General features: G+C 40.1%; 1 protein-coding gene across 1 annotated transcript in view; it reads right to left on the bottom strand.

Annotated features, from left to right (window-relative positions):
- ENPP3 (ectonucleotide pyrophosphatase/phosphodiesterase 3) overlaps positions 1–3,793 on the bottom strand; it is an 81,795-nt gene extending 78,002 nt beyond the window's left edge. The window contains exon 1 of the mRNA XM_068984992.1: positions 3,681–3,793. Coding sequence (XP_068841093.1) covers positions 3,681–3,758 — 78 coding nt within the window. The 5' untranslated portion in view covers positions 3,759–3,793. The remainder of the gene's footprint in view (positions 1–3,680) is intronic.
- Between the last annotated feature and the right edge of the window lie 13,833 nt (positions 3,794–17,626).

The following is a 17,626-nucleotide window of genomic DNA, read 5'->3' as shown; positions in this document are numbered from 1 at the left end:
GGAGCAGGTCTTTAGATACCTAGCTATTTTCAGAAACTGATTTCAGGATTCTAATCCCTGCATCTCTTCATATTTAGATGAGCTCCTTATGACTAACAGAAAATCTTTTGTAAAATGAGTGCTTAATAGCACTGAACTTCTCCTTCCATTCATGAAGGTGAAAGAGGAGAGTGAAAAAGCTGGCTTAAACTCAACATTCAAAAAACTAGGATCATGACATCTGGCCCCATCACTTCATGGCAAATGGGGAAAAAAGTGGAAACAGTGAGAGATTTTATTTTCTTGGGCTCCAAAATCACTGCAGATGGTGACTGCAGCCATGAGACTAAAGGACATTTAGAAGAAAAGCTATGACAAACCTAGACAGCATATTAAAAAGCAGAGACATTACATTGCTGACAAAGGCCTACATAGTCAAAGCTATGTTTTTTCCAGTAGTCATACTGCTTGGAAGAAAAGCTGTGATAAACTTAGCATATTCAAAAGCAGAGACATCACTTTGCTAACAAAGGTCCATAAGTCAAATCTATGTCGTGTATGGATATGAGAGCTGGACCATAAAGAAGGCTGAGTGCTCAAAAATTGATGCTATCAAACAGTGATGCTGGCGAAGACTCTTGAAGAATCCCTTGGACAGCAAGGAAATCAAACCAGTCAATCCCAAAGGAAATCAGCCCTAAATATTCATTGGAAGGACTGTTGCTGAAGCTGAAGCTCCAATACCTTGGCCATCTGATGCAAAGCGCAGACTCATTGGGAAAGACCCTGATGCTGGGAAAGACAGGAGAAGGGGGCAACAAAGGATGAGATGGTGGATGGTATCACCAACTCAAACTCAGACATAAGTTTAAGAAAACTCAGAGAGATGTAGAAGAACAGGAAAGCCTGGCATGCTGCAGTACATGGGGTAGCAAAGAATTGGACTTGACTGAGCGACTGAATAACAACAACCCGCTTCACCAAAATCTTTTATGTTGACTTCCCCCACTGCCTCTTTGGAGCTATCTCTCAGAGCTATCTGAGGCTCTTTCTACTGGGCTGCAGCCCTCATTTTGTACCAAAGAAAACTTACCTTGCGACTCTCAAGTTGCATATTTTCTTAGTTGAAATTAGGAAAGTATTTTATGAAATTTGTTATTTTTTTAAAAATCACTTTAATGAAAGAAAAAAACCAGTATAAAAATTTGCTTTTGATAATAAAGACCCTACATAAGGTATAGATTTGTTTGTTTGTTTGCCTTTTGGAAATCAACTAAAAATTAACACATCTAACTTTTAAAATGGAAATGAATTCAAGGATGGGGAAGCATGTTAAATACTATGAAAACAATTCTCATATGAAGTTTGAAAGTTAGCCCAAGGTCAGTGACCTCCAACAGGTGTTCATTCAGTAGAGAAGGTAAAGAAGAAAAGTGAACATAAACAGTTATTAAATAACACCATTAGCACTTTCCCCCTTATTTTCATTCTCTAAAGCCACAGATTTAGATTAAGCCTAAAATGTTACAAAGCAAAAATGCACCGGGACACTTTCCTATGATGAACCTCAGGAGTCAGAGTCAGCTACATTTCAGTTTACACCTTATTTTTGGTTCTTTTACCATTCAAACTTGCTGGAAAAATAAGCGACATCTAGAGACTCCACTTTCACTTTTCACTTCCATGCATTGGAGAAGGAAATGGCAACCCACTCCAGTGTTCCTGCCTGGAGAATCCCAGGGACAGGGGAGCCTGATGGGCTGCCATCTCTGGGGTCACACAGAGTTGGACACGACTGAAGCGACTTAGCAGCAGTAGCAGCTGTCTTTTGTTGTTGCTGTAGCTGTCCTTAAGACTGTCAGTCATGTCTGACTCTTTGTGACCCCATGGACTGTAGCCTGCCAGGGTTGCCTCTGTCAGTGAGATTCTCCAGGCAAAAGTACTGGAGTGGGTTGCCATTTCCTCTTCTCGACCCAGGGATCGAACCCAAGTCTCCTGTATCTCCTGTACTGGCAGGTGAATTCTTTACCACTGAGCCACCTGGGAAGCCTCAAGGGTAAGAAGGTTCATTTTCAATCTTGTATAATCATGACTTAACTATGTAACTCTGAACAAGTTTCTTGATATTAAGGTGCAAATATATCTTAAACTATCTTATGTTATCTACAAATTGTAGAGGGGAGTACTCTGAAACTCCAAAAATTACTGAGAAACCAACATTTGATTTTAGCTTGACTGAATAAAGAATGCTAGAAACACAGGTACACTTTAAATTTCTTAATACAACTTTTACTAAAATCTAGAAATAGTACTAGAAACTATGATTTTAAAATATTGATCTTCTATTTATGTGTACTGATAAACCATTAAAAGGATACAAAGAAGGGAAATATATGACGAACAAGATTTGCTCTCAAGGAATTGATAATTCCCTGAATTTATAAGATAGGATAAGTATGATAAATGGCATAAGAGCTAAAAGTTCCGAGAATAAAAAATGTCAAAATTCCCAGAAAAAAAAAAGGGATATCTTGAGAGTTCCCTTAGTTATAGTTATTGAGCTCAATACTTACACACATTGTTTCACTCACACTTCCAAACAATGGTTGCATGAAAGAGAAAATGGTGATGGCATTAAGTAAAGTTGGGAATCTAGGAGAAAACTGCAGTGGAATTGTTGTGAGAAAATCATGCAAATGATTTTGACTGTAAGGTAGATGCTGGAGGAAGGGCAAGAAGGTACTTGCTAACTTAGGACTGAAACTCAGTCAGAGGTGAGAACTAGTGGCTTCTGCGGAATTCTTGGTGGAGAATACACTCTTAAATCTTAAATGAATCAGGTTAGAGTCCCTAAGGAAAAGATCTTCACACAGTGTTTGGTGAAATGCCCAAAGAGAAGAAAGATAAATAAACAAATAATTTAGATAAGGAGAAAAGTGATAAAAACAGGAATTTCAATGTCATCATGAAAGCAAGGGGAAAGAATTCAAAATGAGAAATTACTCCACAATATCTGTGTACTGTTGTTATGGAGACTTAGCAGGGAGAAGGACAGAGGAGAAGAAATAATGACTTTTGAGGAGGCAACTTCAGTGCAGAAAAAAAAAAAAACCCTAAAACTAGAGAATAAAAAAACGCTTGGCTAGTGAGAAAACTGAGGCAATGAAGAGTTGGAGTTCGATGGTAAAAAGAAAAGACAATGTAATAAAATCAAGGAAAGTTTTTGTTTTAGGACAGGGGAGATCTTACGGAACAAAAGAACTAGAAAGAGAAAACAGGCGAAAGAGACCATCCGTAGGAGTGAAGTTAAATGGCACAAAATCAAGAATTGGAAAAGAATTGAAGACACTGATTTTCATTCCTCACCCTTAACATAGTGAGGTCTTAACATACTGAGGCACAAAGGTGACTTGGGAGATAATTATAATTATAATCATGGTAAAATCAGTGCTGCTAAGTATTTTGCTACAGATCCCAGTTTTTTAGATTGACCAAATATTAATTTGTTGCTATGCAAATTTCTTATTTGCAAAATGTGATTTAAATCCTTCACTTTGCTTTAGAGTTGTCGTCAGGGATAAACTGAACACAGTTACTTAAAACTTCTTATTTAAATTGCAACACAAACAAATACAATCCTAGAGTCATACCCGTACCTTTTGCCACAAACTACAAAGGTGAAAATATTAAAATGTACTTACAATACAAATTATTTTGTACTTCTTAACAGTCTTTCTCTTAACAGTTTCTTCCGTTGTTAAACTCAGTGTAGATTGCATTGTTCTGTTAGCTAAATAAACCTGTTCCACCAGAAGACAGCAGACTGATTTTCCTTTTTCTAGTCTGGCAAAGAGAAACTGCATGAATTACATCATTGTGACTGGCTATTAAATGTTTGGAAAGAGCGCAGCTCTTTAATGATTGGATAGTTAAGACAGTAAAAAAAAGCTGTAATAACAATAGTGTCATGAGATGAAAGTTCATTTTCTGTACACTGTAGACAACTGTCAGAGAAGGCAATGGCAACCCACTCCAGTACTCTTGCCTGGAAAATCCCATGAATGGAGGAGCCTGGTGGGCTGCAATCCATGGGGTCGCTAGGAGTCGGACACGACTGAGCAACTTCCCTTTCACTTTTCACTTTCACGCATTGGAGAAGGAAATGGCAACTCACTCCAGTGTTCTCGCCTGGAGAATCCCACGGAAGGGGGAGCCTGGTGAGCTGCCGTCTAAGGGGTCACACAGAGTCGGACACGACCGACGTGACTTAGCAGCAGCAGCAGTAGACAACTGTTCTTTTTGCCTTTTGAAAAAATCTAATTCAGGGTCTTGTGGAGTTCTTTCCATGGACCACAATGAACCACCAGGTCTTTAGAAATTCAGAAATGCGCAAAACCATATTTGAATATCTTTGGTAAATGGTACTGGGTAAACTTCGAATTGCCCAAAGTAGCTCTTTAATTTTAATTTTTAAGTTATGAAGCCCAGGCTCCACATTGATTGAATTAAAATCTTCTGGAGTTTTGACAAAGGAAGCAGTATATTTAAATATCCTTCCTAGTGATTTTTTTTTTAATGTAGTCAAGATTAGTCTAAACACTTTGCTTTGAGTCCTATATGCACTTTTGAATTCTCTCCTGAAAACATTCACTCTGGATTCTAATCAAACTTGCCAATTGTACATGTGTGTGTGCTAACTCGCTTCAGTTGTGTCCGATTCTGTGCAACCCTATGGACCATAGCCCTCCAGGCTCCTCTGTCCCTGCGATTCTCCAGGCAAGAATACTAGAGTGGTTGCCATGCTTTTCTCCAGGGGATCTTCCTGACCCAGATATAGAACCCCTGTCTCTTATGTCTCCTGCATTGGCAGGCAGGTTCTTTACAACTGATGCCACCTGGGAATCCCCTACAGATAAAGCTAACAGACCTGAGGGACTTGGTCATCTGCTCAGATCACCTTGGTGAGTGATCTCTCAGAAATAGGTTTCTGACAGGTTCTCAGATTCCCACAGCAAGGTATTTTGTCATTATTGTTGTGCTATGACATACTTATTATATAAAAGAAAGATTAAGCCTACATCACAATTTGTCTCAAAAGCAAGATATTCCTAGGACTATAAATCCTATTCCTAGGACTTAGGTACTCACCTAGTAATATAAGCCTTTGTTTTTTTTCTGGGTTTCTGGGGCTTCCCTGGTGGCTCAATCGGTAAAGAATCTGCCTGCAATGCAGGAGACCTGAGTTCGATCCCTGGGTTGGGAAGATTCCCTGGAAGAGTGCATAGTAAGCCATAGTAAGTATTCTTGCCTGGGAAATGCCATGGACAGAGAAACCTGGCAGGCTGCAGTCCATGGTGTCACAAGGAGTTGGACATGACTGAGTGACTAAGCACATTTGCACTTAAGACCATCTAGTCTCTCTGAGTCTGGTTCTCAGTGCTCCCACTTTTATCTTCCTCTCTGTTATAGTTTGCTTTGTATGTCAGCATGGCTAGGCTATGGTAACCAGTTGTTTAATCTCCCACACTGCCAGAACACCCATTCTCCCTTCTTTCTCTCTTGTTTCTCAAGCCCTTGCAACCTTGAGAACACAAGAAAAGACCAGACAAGGAAGTCAGGAGACCTCTGATAAAGTCTTACGTCTGTTTCAAAGTAAAAGACTCGGCATTGGATTCTTCATTTTGTAAGTTGATCTCAGATTATCTCCATGCCTATAACTGTTGGATGTTATAATAGAGAAATATCTTAGGTCTTCAGAGCTTGACAGAAGTAAGCCTCAGAGAATCTACCTGGGGCATGTACAAATGTGTACAGTAGAGATATTGGCATTGCCTAACCTCCAGTCATATTTTCTGTTATAACATTTCTCTTAACTGAATCTTAAGCTCCAACCTCTTTTGAGTCTCTCGAGTCCTGGAAACTTCCTAACAGTTCTCCTAAGCACTGGACATCAGCCAGATCCACATCTTCCATGCAGTTTAGACTTTGGACTAGACTGCCTGTGTCATCTGAACCTGCACTAACTTACTTGAATCTTGTATGTGTGCATGCGTGCCTGCTTAGTCGTATCTGACTCTTTGCACCCCATGGACTGTAGCCCACCAGGCTTCTCTGTCTGTGGAACTGGAAGTCTCACTATTCTTTCTCCCTTCATTTTAGAATAATCTCCACCTTCTGGATTATGAAAACTTCACTCTGTATGTTCTAATGCTTAGAATCCTCTTATTCTAGAAGGCAGCTACCACTACATCCCCCACCAATCATAAATAATTTTTAAATTTTACAAGGTCCCTGCATGCACAGAATTCTGGGAATTTTCTAAAATCACAGTAAGCACCCTGGTTAATGTGTTGGGAAAGCCCCAGGGGCCTGCCAACATCAACTGCCCTTCCTGGTTCTCCCACCTAAGCTTGGGTGGCAGTTGGACAAGCAGGACTGGAAAGGTTCAGAGAAACTAGGTACACTGAGTGTGGTGGAGGTGAGGTTTATATTAGACTCAGGTCCAACAAAAGGAAAAGGTCCATCAAGATAGGGAGACTTCAAATAAAATAATAGCAGGGATGGATGGGCAGGTGGCCAAATTCAAGGAGGGCTTATTATGAAAAAATGCAGGAAAAGGCTAACCATATAGGCAAATGGGTTTAGGAAGCACAGATGCTAGCTTGCCCTTGGCAAGAGGAGTTCTCAAACTGGAGCTGAATCTAGAACAAGCTGTCCAGGTGGGAGTGGTGCTAGCAATGCCAAGCCAGGGCTAAGAGACAGCAGCATATAGGAAGGGACAAGGTAAAATCTCACCATGGACTATTGGACCCAAGTTCTCGAAACGGAAATATTAATATAGTGACTGGGTTACTAGATCTCCAAAAAATGACTGAAAAAGTAGAATCCATACTCGTGGACTGATAGTATTTTGCATACCTATGTATATGATAGGAGAAGGCAATGGCAACCCACTCCAGTGCTCTTGCCTGGAAAACCCCATGGGCAGAGAAGCCTAGTAGGCTGCAGTCCATGAGGTCGCTACGAGTCGGACACAACTGAATGACTTCACTGTTTTCACTTTCATGCACTGGAAAAAGAAATGGCAACCCACTCCAGTGTTCTTGCCTGGAGAATCCCAGGGATGTGGGAGCCTGGTGGGCTGCCGTCTATGGAGTTGCAGAGTCAGACACGACTGAACTGACTTAGCAGCATGGGTGTGATAAATTGCTTTTCAAGATGAAATACATAAAATCTCACGAAGAGTCAGCACAGATGAATACTGGAGATGAGAGTGAAAGTGTACTTGCTCAGTTGTGTCCAGCTGTGGCCCCACAGACTGTAGCCCCTAGGCTCTTCTGTCCATGGAACTCTCCAGGCAAGAATATTAAAGAGGGTATCCAATCTCTTCTCCAGGGAATCTTCCTGACCCAGGGATTGAACCCAGGTTTCCTGCATGGTATGCAGATTCTTTACCGTCTGAGTGACCAGGAAGAACAATTCTGAACCTCAATAAAATAAAATATTATCCTCCAAACCAGGAGGAGAAAAGCTCTATTTTATTTTCAATTTTATCAATAAAAATTTGTGAACTTTGTTTCCTCTTTTACTATATAAGTGCACACATCTTTGATTTCATGCATATACCTACATAATACCTTTGGTTATGCATCTTGGACCACAAAGCTTAAAATATTCACTAACTGGTCCTCTGCAGTTCCAAAGTCTGGCACTAATGTACTTATAGAAACCCATCACTTGAACAATTATATTCATAGTGTTATCAATTGACTTCACAGTGAATAACTAAAAAACTAAAGTTTTAAATTCTGGACAACACAACAAGCACTCTCGGTCTGAGTTAAAGTACCGTTTGAATCAAAGCCTCTATAAACAGATAAAATGATCCAGGACATGAGAATAGGCTATAAGGATAAGAATTCTTCAGTCTGTAAAATCTATGTGGTATGATTAAAAGAATAATAAATTTGGAGTCAAAAATTAGTTTGTGGCAAAAGAAAGAATAAATGAAAAGGTTTGAATTGGAAAAATTGAAATGTGAGTCTTTTGGAAATGAAATTCCAAAGCTGGATTTGGAGGCAGAGAGTAATAGGATAAAAAATTTGCTTTGGGAATATTTTCCTGGTTCTAGAGAATGGACCAGAGTGAGGAGATGAAGCCAGAAAAGGCCAGGTAGGTATAGCTGTCACAGACCCAGTGCGATGAAGTCAGAGAAAGGCTATGGAAATCAGTATGAGCTGGGTTTGAAAAATATGAAGGCTGAGCTTGGGGACTGATTCTAAACCCAGATCACCCAAAGAAGAGTGGGATCATGAGCAGATAGAGGGCTATCAGGACAGCAGGCTAGTTCCCTGGAAAGATGACAAGCTAGGTTTTAGACCTAACAAAGTTGTGTTATTTATAGAACACATATTGAAATCTTCAGCATTAAAAGTAAAGAAAAAATATCTTTTAATAAAAAGAAGGGTAAGAATGCCTCTACTGTATTTTTTTAAAATATTACTTTATAATAAATAGTGTGTGCATGCTCAGTCACTTAGTTGTGTCCAACTCTGTGAGCCCATGGATTGCTGCTCACTGGGTTCCTCTGTCCATGGAATTTTCCAAGCAAGAATACTGGAGTGGGTTGCCATTTCCTTCTCCAGGGGATCTTCACCTGCATTAACCCAGGAATTAAACCTGCATCTCCTGCATTGGCAGGCAGATTCTTTACAACTGAGCCATCTGGGAAGCCCAATATAGTAAATATTATAACATAAATAATCTCTGTCAGATAGCCAATATTGATACTTAAGATACATATAAGTTTTCTGTGGCTTTGTAGCAAACTAGGCCACATAATTTGCTAGCAAATTTTAGGCCACAGTATCATAAACTTAGTGGCCTAAAACAGCACAGATTTATTATTTTACAGTCCTGTTGGTTTAAAGTTCAAATGGGCTAAGTTCAAGATGTCAGATGGGCTGGATTCCTTTCTGGAGCCTTCAGGGGACAACCTGTTCTATTGCCTTTTCTAGCTTTCAGGAGCCGCCTACACTCCTTGGGTCCCCTTTCTCCACTTTCTAGTCCAAAAACTTTGCATCTTTCTGACCATTTTTCCTTAGTTATATCTCCTATTGACTCTTCTCTTCAATTTATCTATTCTGCTGTGAAGGGCCCTTGGATTATACTGGTCCTACCCAGATAATCCAGGATAGCCTCCTTATTTGAGGGTTTGCAGATTAGCAATCTTAATTTCATCTATAAATTTCATTTCTCTTTGCTATGTAATTTAACATATCTTCAAGGGCTGGGGATTAGGACATTGACATTCTGCCTACCATAGGCAAAAATACTTTTATACTTTGATGAAATAAAATGTAAGTTTTAAGGCAGCACAAGGAAAAAGTAAATCTAAAATTCTCTCTCTGTGCTTTTTTGGACCTCCTCCTTCCCTCCCTCCTTCCCTAATGTGCAGTGTTTATCTGCATACATATCAACAGAGCTCCTCAAAGAGGGGGATCCCTGCTCAAATGTGAAGTTCAGTTGTTGTTTTTTTTTAAATGTTTTCCTTTATTCTGATGCTAGCACTGTAACTTCTTAAAGAATAGCCTTCTTTCTCAGCTCTGTAGGGGTCATTGTGAATTCCTGCTCACTATGTATCCTTGGTGAACATTCTGATGTTTTACAGTCTCTCAGTCATACCCAACTCATTGCAACCCTATGGTCTGCAGCACGCCAGGCTTCCCTGTCCTTCACCATCTCCCAGAGTTTGTTCAAAATCATGTCCATTGAGTCAGTGATACCACTGAACCACATCGTCTCTGTCATCCTTCTCCTCCTACCCTCAAACTTTCCCAGCATCAGGGTCTTTTCCAATGAGTCAGCTCTTCCCATTAGATGGCCAAAGTATTGGAGCTTCATCTTTAGCATCAATCTTTCCAATGAATATTCAGAGTTGATTTCCTTTAGAATTGACTGGTTTGATCTCCTTGCAGTCCAAGGAACTCTCAAGTGTCTTCTCCAGCACCACATTTTGATGTATGATCCTTTGTCTTGAAAATGTATATGGCTGTGTCTTTAGTTTCTAACAGGCGGAACAGTTCTCAGAGCTGTCCAGCTTGTAATCCTCAGTTTGGCTCAAATAAAATTCCCTTTTTTTTACTTTCTTTACTTGATAGGCAATTGCATTTTTGTCAACACTTTCTTGGCATAGTTGGCAGAACATCAAAAATACCCACAGAGGACACCTGGAGTCCACCCTAAACCAGTGCTTGGTCCCAGCATGGGCCATTTGAGTCCTATCCTCTTCTTGGTATTCCTAAAGTGCTTTGGTGAGTTCTTCTGATATCTGAACATCATTGCTTTAAATGTCCTGAATTGTACTCTAGCTGTTTTTCTTGGGATTTGGAGTCTAAGAGGCTACCAGTACATTTCCTAGGCAGGGACCTAGAGGGGTCTTTGGAGTGAACTGGCTGACTGCCCTTTGATATAATTTGGTTTAGGGGTTACATTGAATTTAGGTGCGATGGGGTGGGAGGTAGGAGGGAGGTTCAAGAGGAAGGGGACATATGATTACCTATGGTTGATTCGTGTTGATATAGGGCAGAAACATATATAATGTTGTAAAGTAATTATCCTCCAATTAAAAATAAATTTAAATGCATAAATAATGAATGAGTTTTAATTTTAAACGTGAAATGATGTAAAACTGCAACTTGGTTTACTTTTCTGTTGAGAAGACAAAGTTTTCTTGAAATATTCATCTGCTTTTGGTAACAGATTTATAAAGCCTCTTTACCAGTAACTTTTCTCACTTGCCCTTGAAATCTTATTGCCATTTTGTTTGTATGAATAATCATGGCTTCACACTGACATGGTTCTACTTGGCCAAATGTTTAAAACCTTGTGTTCTCCTGGCAATCTTTCTAAAATCAAATTCATGAAATCCTTTTGACCTCCAGCTAACTTCAGGATGCTTCAGAGGGCTCTTGTATATCCCAAAGAAAGACATTAAGCTAATTAAACTTATCTGGTATATAAAATTACATGGGGAACACTGCCAAATGAGTAATAATACATTTTCTTAAGTTGTATAGGTAAATATTATTAATGTAAAGCCTCTAGAAATCATACAAAGTTGCTAAAATTTGAAGAGTTCTGGAATATTGTCAGTGTTAATACTAGCTATTATATTAAAATATTGTATGTCACAGAAATGGCCAATTTCCTTAATAATTGCCTTGTAGTCAGGTCTTTAACCATGCTTTTTAAGTCTTTTTCATTTATAGACAGTTACTGTCTTATTCTGATGCTTGTGGATGACTTGTTTTCATGCTCTAAAACTAAATTAGACTTCGTAGCAGGTATGAGGGATATTACAGATGGAATACTAAAGAAATAAGAACAGGGTTTCCTTTAACCGATTATATCTTACACTCAGTTGAGTCTCTTCTAAACTCTACTACGTTCAGCACAATTCTGTAAGCCAACAAACTTCTCATGAACTACTGTTGCTTTCTGCCCTTCATATCACCTTGGTTGGATGTAATAACATTAATCTTGCAAATCTGCTTCCAGCATCATAAGAAGCAAATGACTGTGGCTGCAATTTGTTAACCGATTATCTTGTTGCTCCAGGAATGATTTACAAGAAACTCCTACTGATAAGGCTGATCTAACCAGATCTACAGATAGGTCTTACTTAATTGACACGCAAGGTCATTAAAAAGCTGCAAATGCAATAATATCCACAAGGAATGTAATTACAAACTTTTATTTACCAGAAACAAAGTCAGTAGAACAAGTCACATGAATTCTTTACTCTAGCTTGTCAACTAAAGGTCAGGTGAAGTGAAGTGAAGTGAAAGTCGTTCAGTCATGTTTGACTCTTAGTGACCCCAAGGACTATATGGTCCATGGAATTCTTCAGTCCAAAATACTTGCGTGCATAGCCATACCCTTTTCCAGGGGATCTTGTTAACCCAGGGATCGAACCCAGGTCTCCCACATCACAGGCAGATTCTTTACCAGCTGAGCCACCAGGGAATGGGATTCTCCAGGCAAGAGTACTGGAGTGGGTTGCCATTTGCTTCTCCAGGGGAATCTTCCAGACCAAGGAATCAAATTGTGGTCTCCTGCTTTGCAGGCAGATTCTTTACCAGCTGTGCTAACATGAAAACGTCTGGTAAGGTAACAAGGTCATGTAACAAGAATTTATAATGAGGTCACTATACTTTTGAAGTGCTAACAAAACAATGAGGTTTTTAACCTCTTCAGGACAATCTGTTTTTAAAAATAAGTTGTACAGTTATTAATTGTTATACAATTACCAAAACACTTAACAATTATTAAAACAACAGGGCATTCCAAGCCTGACACTGGGGAAACTAAAGGAAACAGCTTGCTGATGCTGCAGCCCAACAGCAGCTTTAAATATTCATCCTGTGCAACCTTGAGAATGTCCACTGCTCTCCAGCAGCCCTGTTAACCCAATAAAAGATTCCTTTCCTAGGGACTCAAGAAATTGCCACCATAGAAGGGAAACAGATATGGCAACAAAAGCAGGGAATTTTGACCCCATGACTAAACTAAACTAAACTAAAAGTGGTTTAGGAGGTTTTTTTGTTTTGTTTTAATCACTAAGTCATGTCCAACTCTTTTGTGACCCCATGGACTATATGCCACCAGGCTTCTCTGTCCATGGGATTTCCAAGGCAAGAATACTGAAGTGAGTTACCATTTCCTTCTCCGGGGAATGATTTAGACAGAACAAAACAAATTTATAGTGTCTACTGGAGCCCAACTGCCACTACACCAGTACATCTTTCAACTCAATGAGCATCTGAAAAAAATGGTTATGGGGGGAAAGCAGTATTTTGGAAACTTTCACCCGCAATGGTGCAAAAGGAAGTATATTATATTATTGACAGGGTCTCACAGAGACACTTTAAAAATTGATAATGACTTTTCCAGAAAGCTCAGGAGATGAAAAGGATCATGAATTTCAACCTGGAGATTTTGTTTACTGGAACGGGCATGAAATAAAAGACTGTTTACAATCAGAATGAGAAGAACCTTAACAGATATCATTGTTAATAACTAATCCATGCACAGCCAGACTGAAAGACAATGATTCATGGATTCACATCTCTCATTTTAGAAAGGCTCCTCCAGTTGAATGGTCTTTGACCCCTGTTTCTACACCTGACTTCAACTAAGACAATCATCAGCAAGCTAGGGCGAGAAGACAACAACAGTAGCAAACCGACCCATCCACTCCCAGCCTCCAAAGATTCTAAGCTGTTTCATCTCCATCCTCAACTTCTAGGGTTTCCAGCTTTCCATTAGAATTGCTATACCCTATTCCTTAGGCAGGTAGGTACACTCCCTAATCTTCAAACCTAAGGCAGTATTTCTTCAAAACCAAATGGTTCTGTTTTATATTGTTGCATTTGGGGTTTTTTTTTTTTGGGGGGGGGGGTCCGGGAAGGTTTCTGTTTTCCTCAAAGTTCACTCCTTTATTCATACACCCAAAATGATGATCTCAATAGCTGCTGACTCAAACTACCCATTCTGGCTTTCAGAGCTCTCCAATTCTGAGAGGTACTACTCTGGACTCACTCTCCAGGCAGACCCAACTATTTGTCTGAAGGCCGGCTCTAACAGTGATCTGCCCTTCTTTCCAAAGACACCCTAGGTGATCTCAATTTGTCCAAGTCCTACTGGTCACCATAATCTCCTTTTCTGCCTTTGCTTGTTTCCTGAACTTTTGATGCATTTCCTGTTCCCAGTGCCAAGCCTCTACTTTGAACCAATTTAATCACATTGGTTTGACCACTAACACACTTCCCTGAGTACACGTTTATGTTCACCCTTTTGCTCCATCTGTTTTGGTCGGCTCCACATAATTTTTCTTTTTGCTAAAAAAGAAGAAAGCCTCTCTTTTCTTCTCAACCTCTCAACCTCACCACTATCTCCTCCCGTGCTTGGATGCCCATGTCATTCCAGTCAAGTACCTACAAACTCTCCTGAGCCGACCCCCATCCGCAACCTGGAGGACAGAGCATCACACCAAAAGCCTCAAAATCTAAAGGAAATTGCCCAGCTACATTTCAGAGTTGCTTGGAACTTGTGACCCCTTGATTTCTTTCAATTTTCCCCTTTGGACATGGGGATGTATATCCTAGGCTTGTCCTACCTTTATGCTTTGGAAGCAGATAACTTGTTACCTGGTTTCACAGGTTTGATGTTGTTGCTGTTCAGCTGCTCAGTCATGTCCAGCTCTTTGCAACCCCATGGAATGCAGCATGCCAGGCTTCCCTGTCCTTCACTATCTCATGGAGTTTGCTGAAACTCATGTCCATTGAGTTGATGATGCCATCTAACCATCTCAAGTTCTGTCACTCTCTTCTCCTCCTGCCTCAAACTTTTCCAGCATCAGGGTCTTTCCCAGTGAGTTGGCTCTTTGCATCAGATGGCCAAAGTATTGGAGCTTCATCTTTAGCATCAGTCCTTCCAATGAATATTGAGGGTAGGTTTCCTTTAGGATTAACTGGTTTGATCTTGCTGTCTAAGGGTCTCTCAAGAGTTTCCTCTGCCACCACAGTTCAAAAGCATCAATTCTGCAGCACTCAGATTTCTTTATAGTCCAACTGTCACATCCCTACATGACTCCTGGAAATACCTTAGCTTTGACTAGACAGACCTTTGTCAGCAAAGTCATGTCTCTGCTTTTAACACACTGTCTAGGTTTGTCATAGCTTTTCTTCTAAGGTGCAAGCTTCTTTTAGTTTTATGGCTTTTTAATTTCACAGATTCATAGTTGGAAGGGAATATTGCCTCAGGATGCCTCACACCTCAATTCTGACCTATACCTGATTTAGATATTTAGACAAAATTTTGGACTTGGAGTTGATGCTAAAATGGCTAAGATTTGTGAGCTATTGTGTTGGGTGAAATGTATTTTGCATAGGACAAGGACAGGCATTTGGTGGCCCAGAGGAAATAGTTTTAGGCTGAATTGTATGCCCCTCAAATACACACCTTCAAAACAATTTTATTTGGACATGGGGTCTTTAAAGAGGTAATTAAGTTAAAATAAGGTCATTGTGGTGGGCCCTGACCCAGTATGACTGGTGTACTTGTAAGAAGAGACGTTAGCCACAGACACGCGTCGGGGAGGAGCATGTGAAGGCACAGGTAAGAGACAGCCGCTCACAAGCCAAGGAGAGAGGCCTCCAAAGAAACCAACCAAATGATATACCTATGAATTGCAAATATTTCTGATGTTTGTAAATATAAATAATGATATTAATGGATTTTTACTTACTGAGAAAAATAGGAAATTTTGATCTCAAATTTTTACCAACTTGATCTCAGACTTCTAACCTCCAGAACTGTGAGAAAGCACCATTTTGTTTTTTAAGCCACCTATTTCCGTTACTATGGCAGCAAACTAATACACTCAGGATAACTCATGAAGTTAGTCTCCAGCAGAAAATTTGAATTCTTTATATCAGGATTTTAGAAGTTCTTCAGTGCAGTTCAGTCCAGTCGCTCAGTCGTGTCTGACTCTTCATGACCCCATGGACTGCCGCATGCCAGGCCTCCCTGTCCATCACCAACTCCCGGAGTTTACTCAGACTCATGTCTATTGAGTCAGTGATGCCATCCAACCATCTCATCCTCTGTCATCCCCCTCTCCTCCTGCCTACAATCTTTCCTAGCATCAGGGTCTTCTCAGATGAGTCAGTTCTTCGCATCAGGTGGCCAAAGTATTGGAGTTTCAGCTTCAGCATCAGTCCTTCCAATGAATATTCAGGATTGATTTCCTTTAGGGTGGACTGGTTGGATCTCCTTATAGTCCAAGGGACTCTCAAGAGTCTTCTCCAATGCCACAGCTCAAAAGCATCAATTCTTCAGCACCCAGCTTTCTTTATAGTCCAACTCTCACATCCATACATGACTACTGGAAAAATCATAGCTTTGACTAGATGGACCTTTGTTGGCAAAGTAATGTCTCTGCTTTTTAATATGCTATATAGGTTGGTCATAACTTTTCTCCCAAGGAGTAAGCGTCTTTTAATTTCATGGCTGCAGTCACCATCTGCAGTGATTTTGGAGCCCCAAAAAATAAAGTCTGACACTGTTTCCACTGTTTCCAATCTATTTGCCATGAAGTGATGGGACCGGATGACATGATCTTTGTTTTCTGAATGTTGAGCTTTAAGTAAGCTTTTTCACTCTCCTCTTTCACTTTCATCAAGAGGCTCTCTAGTTCTTCTTCACTTTCTGCCATAAGGGTGGTTTCATCTGCATATCTGAGTTTATTGATATTTCTCCTGGCAATCTTGATTCCAGCTTGTGCTTCATCCAGCCCAGAATTTCTCATGATGTACTCTGCATAGAAGTTAAATAAGCAGGGTGACAAATACAGCCTTGACGCACTCCTTTCCCTATTTGGAACCAGTCTGTTGTTCCATGTCCACTTACAACTGTTGCTTCCTGACTTGCATACAGATTTCTCAGGAGGCAGGTCAGGTGGTCTGGTATTCCCATCTCTTTCAGAATTATCCAGTTTGTTGTGACCCACACAGTGAAAGGCTTTGGTATAGTCAATAAAGCAGAAGCAGATGTTTTTCTGGAACTCTCTTGCTTTTTCAGTGTTCCAAAAGATGTTGGCAATTTGATCTCTGGTTCCTCTGCCTTTTTAAAACCAGCCTGAACATCTGGAAGTTCACAGTTCACATTGCTGAAGCCTGGCTTGGAGAATTTTGAGCATTACTTTACTAGTGTGTGAGATGAGTGCAATTGTGCAATAGTTTGAGGATTGTTTGGCATTGCCTTTCTTTGGGATTGGAATGAAAACTGACCTTTTCCAGTCCTGTGGCCACTGCTGAGTTTTCCACATTTGCTGGCATACTGAGTGTAGCACTTTCACAGCATCATCTTTTAGGATTTGAAATAGCTCAATTGGAATTCCATCACCTCCACTAGCTTTGTTCGTAGTGATGCTTCCCAAGCCCCACTTGACTTCACATCCCAGGATGTCTGGCTCTAGGTGAGTGATCACCCTATCGTGATGATCTAGGTCATGAACATCTTCTTTATATAGTTCTCCTGTGTATTCTTGCCACCTCTTCTTAATATCTTCTGCTTCTGTTAGGCCCATACCATTTCTGTCCTTTAGTGAGCTCATCTTTGCATGAAATGTTCCCTTGGTATCTTTAATTTTCTTGAAGACATCTTTAGTCTTTCTCATTGTATTGTTTCCTCTGTTTCTTTGCACTGATCCCTGAGGAATGCTTTCTTATCTCTCCGTGTTATTCTTTGGAACTCTGCATTCAAATGGGTGTATCTTTCCTTTTCTCTTTGGCTTTCTGCTTCTCTTCTTTTCACAGCTATTTGTAAGACCTCTTCAGACAGCCATTTTGCTTTTTTGCATTTCTTTTTCTTGGGATGGTCTTACTCCTTGTCTCCTGTACAATGTCACTAACCTCTGTCCATAGTTCATCAGGCACTCTGTCTATCAGATCTAGTTCCTTAAATATATTTCTCACTTCCACTGTATAATCGTTAGAAGTTCTTACATAGTAAAAATGGCATTGCTCTTGTTTAGCCACTAAGAACTGTCCAACTGTACTGCAACCCCATGGACTATAGCCTG

This window comes from Capricornis sumatraensis, chromosome 13 (assembly GCF_032405125.1).
Source record: "Capricornis sumatraensis isolate serow.1 chromosome 13, serow.2, whole genome shotgun sequence".
Lineage (NCBI taxonomy): Eukaryota > Metazoa > Chordata > Mammalia > Artiodactyla > Bovidae > Capricornis > Capricornis sumatraensis.
The sequence above is the reverse complement of the archived record's forward strand: the minus strand, read 5'-3'. Positions and strand labels throughout refer to the sequence as shown.